The 2,500-nt window shown below is 52.0% G+C and overlaps 1 protein-coding gene across 1 annotated transcript in view; it reads right to left on the reverse strand.

Annotated features, from left to right (window-relative positions):
* Window positions 1-246: 246 nt before the first annotated feature.
* The window catches only part of LOC311248091 (muscleblind-like protein 1), a gene marked incomplete at its 3' end in the record, with an annotated part of 10,937 nt that continues 8,683 nt past the window's right edge, over window positions 247-2,500 (reverse strand). The window contains 2 exon segments of the mRNA XM_084339044.1: window positions 247-451; window positions 453-484. Coding sequence (XP_084195170.1) covers window positions 247-451; window positions 453-484 — 237 coding nt within the window.

The raw sequence follows: 2,500 nt of genomic DNA on the forward strand, positions 1-2,500 counted from the left end.
GACGCGGCTGTTCTAACTAGTTCTAACCGGCACGCGCAGCTCTAACTGGTTCTAACCGGCACGTGGCTGTTCTAACTGGTTCTAACCGGTACGCGGCTGTTCTAACTGGTTCTAACCGGCACGCGGCTGTTCTAACTGGTTCTAACCGGTACTCGGCTGTTCTAACTGGTTCTAACCAGTACACGGCTGTTCTAACCGGTCAATGCGAGCGTGTGCGGCTCCGAGACGACGCCCCCGGCTGCTCACCATGGCTGCCGCGGCCGTGGCCTGGTTCACCTGATGCTGCGCGGCCTTGATCTTGGCCTGCAGGTGGGCGGGGGGGTGGAAGTACTTGCACTTCTCCCGGGAGCAGCGGCCCTTGATGTAGTCCATGCAGACGGTGACCGTGTTGTCGTTGGTGTCGATCATGGTGCTGTCGCTGGGGTGCGCGAAGCGGCACTCGTTCTCCCCGGGAGCAGTTGCCCCTCTGGTACTCGCGACACACCTGGAGGGGGGAGGGAGGTGGGAGGAGGGGGGAGGGAGGGAGGAGGGAGGGGGATGGTGGGGGAGGGGGGAGGGAGGGAGGGAGGGAGGAGGGAGGGGATGGTGGGGGAGGGGGAGGGAGGAGGGAGGAGGGCGGGGGAGGGGGGAGGGGGAGGGAGGGAGGGAGGGAGGGAGGGAGGGGAGGGAGGGGGGAGGGAGGGGGGGAGGGTGGAGGGAAGGAGGAGGGGGAGGGAGGGAGGGGAGGGGAGGGAGGGGGAGGGAAGGAGGAGGGCGGGGGAGGGAGGGGGGAGGGTGGGGGCGGGGGGAGGGAGGAGGGTGGGGGGAGGGAGGAGGGAGGAGGGTGGGGGGAGGGTGGAGGGAGGGGGGGAGGGTGGAGGGAAGGAGGAGGGCGGGGGATGGAGGGGGCGGGGGAGGGAGGGGGAGGGTGGGGGGAGGGGAGTAATGAATAAATAATAATAATAATACACTTTATTTGTATAGCACCTTTCATACAGAAACTGCAGCTAAAATGAGCACGTAAAGTGAATAAAATCACAGTTTTCACATTAGGATCTAACATCCCAACAGGCCACCTTGTCTATGGTTTGATTCTGTTTTAAATAGACAATAATAAAAAAGAGTAAGGTAGAATAGACAGAGTAAAATAGTGCAATAGTGCAGTGCAATAAAATAGTAGAATAGAATAGACATAAAATGAGCACATAAAGTGCAGACATATAAAATCAGTTTTTACACTTCAATAAAATAGTTCTGGATTACTGTTTAACGGTTTAAGCCGTCTTTACCTCTCTGTTTGGTCTCCACATAGATAGAGCCCCCCCCCCCCCCCCCCCCCCCCCCCCCCCACATAGTGGACACAAGTGATGGCGTGTTTCCCCCCCCTTAGTGCACAGGGAAGTAAGTGGAAAATGCTGGAAATAAGTGTCGTCACTTACTTGCCTGTCATCCCTTGGATTTGTTTGTGTCTTTTCATGGATCCATAAATCAAATCAATCAAATCAATGAAGTACTCTGGGTGTCTATATGAATTGAAAATGGGGGACCCTGATGGAAACAAGACAAACGTCTTTCTCAGGTCTGCATCCCCTTAACAATTGTATGTATTGAGCCGTACTGTATTGTACCCATTCTGCAATCTGTTAAATAAAGTTTCATTCATTCATTCATGCTTTTTTTTCTTTGTGTGTGTTTCTAGAAAGGACCAGCAGAGGGCAGCACCTCCCAGCTCAGTTTCTCTCTCCTGTCCTGAGCTGCCTGAAGTCAACTCAACACGCGGCCCCTCTGCCTCACTGTCTCTGCCCTCTGCTTCACACGGGCACGCCATGTTATCGGTGTTATGTTCACGTTGAATGTCTGTGCCGTGTGCATCTGTGAAGGTGGAGACTAATGTACAACTACAAGTCAAGGAGCCGATGGAATGGCATGACAGTACTGTGTGTAAATAAACAGTACTGTCTATCTGTATGTCATGTATGTCATAAATGTCATGATGAATTGAAAATGGGGGACCCTGATGTAAACTAGACCAAAGTCTTTCTCTGGTCTGCATCCCCTTAACCCCTGTACCGTATCGTACCCATTCTGCAATCTGTTAATAAAGTTTTCAATCAATCAATTCAATCAATCAACTAGTCTGCGATGCTCTGAAATGCTGTAGCAAACGCCTTTGCCTGCATGGTTTTTAATCACCTTACCCCCCCCAGAGGGCTAAGGAAACGCTAATCGCTTTTAGAATAACGATTTCCGAGTGACCCTCAATCTTGATAATAATAATCCACCATAACTGCTCAATCATATCTGGGGATTGGGGAGAGGCCTTGGCATATAATGGCTAACGTCAATGTCGTGCTTTTTAAACCCCTGGCTAACAAGCCCCCATCATGCCTTGTTTAAGTTATAATCCCTAAAGACCCTGCTCCCACCAGGAAATACACCCTAAGACCCTGCTCCCACCAGGAAATACACCCTAAGACCAGAACCTCAGGAAATACACCCTAAGACCAGAACCTCAGGAAAT

The sequence above is a fragment of the Notolepis coatsorum genome (genome assembly GCF_963971535.1).
Source record: "Notolepis coatsorum genome assembly, contig: SCAFFOLD_3525, whole genome shotgun sequence".
Lineage (NCBI taxonomy): Eukaryota > Metazoa > Chordata > Actinopteri > Aulopiformes > Paralepididae > Notolepis > Notolepis coatsorum.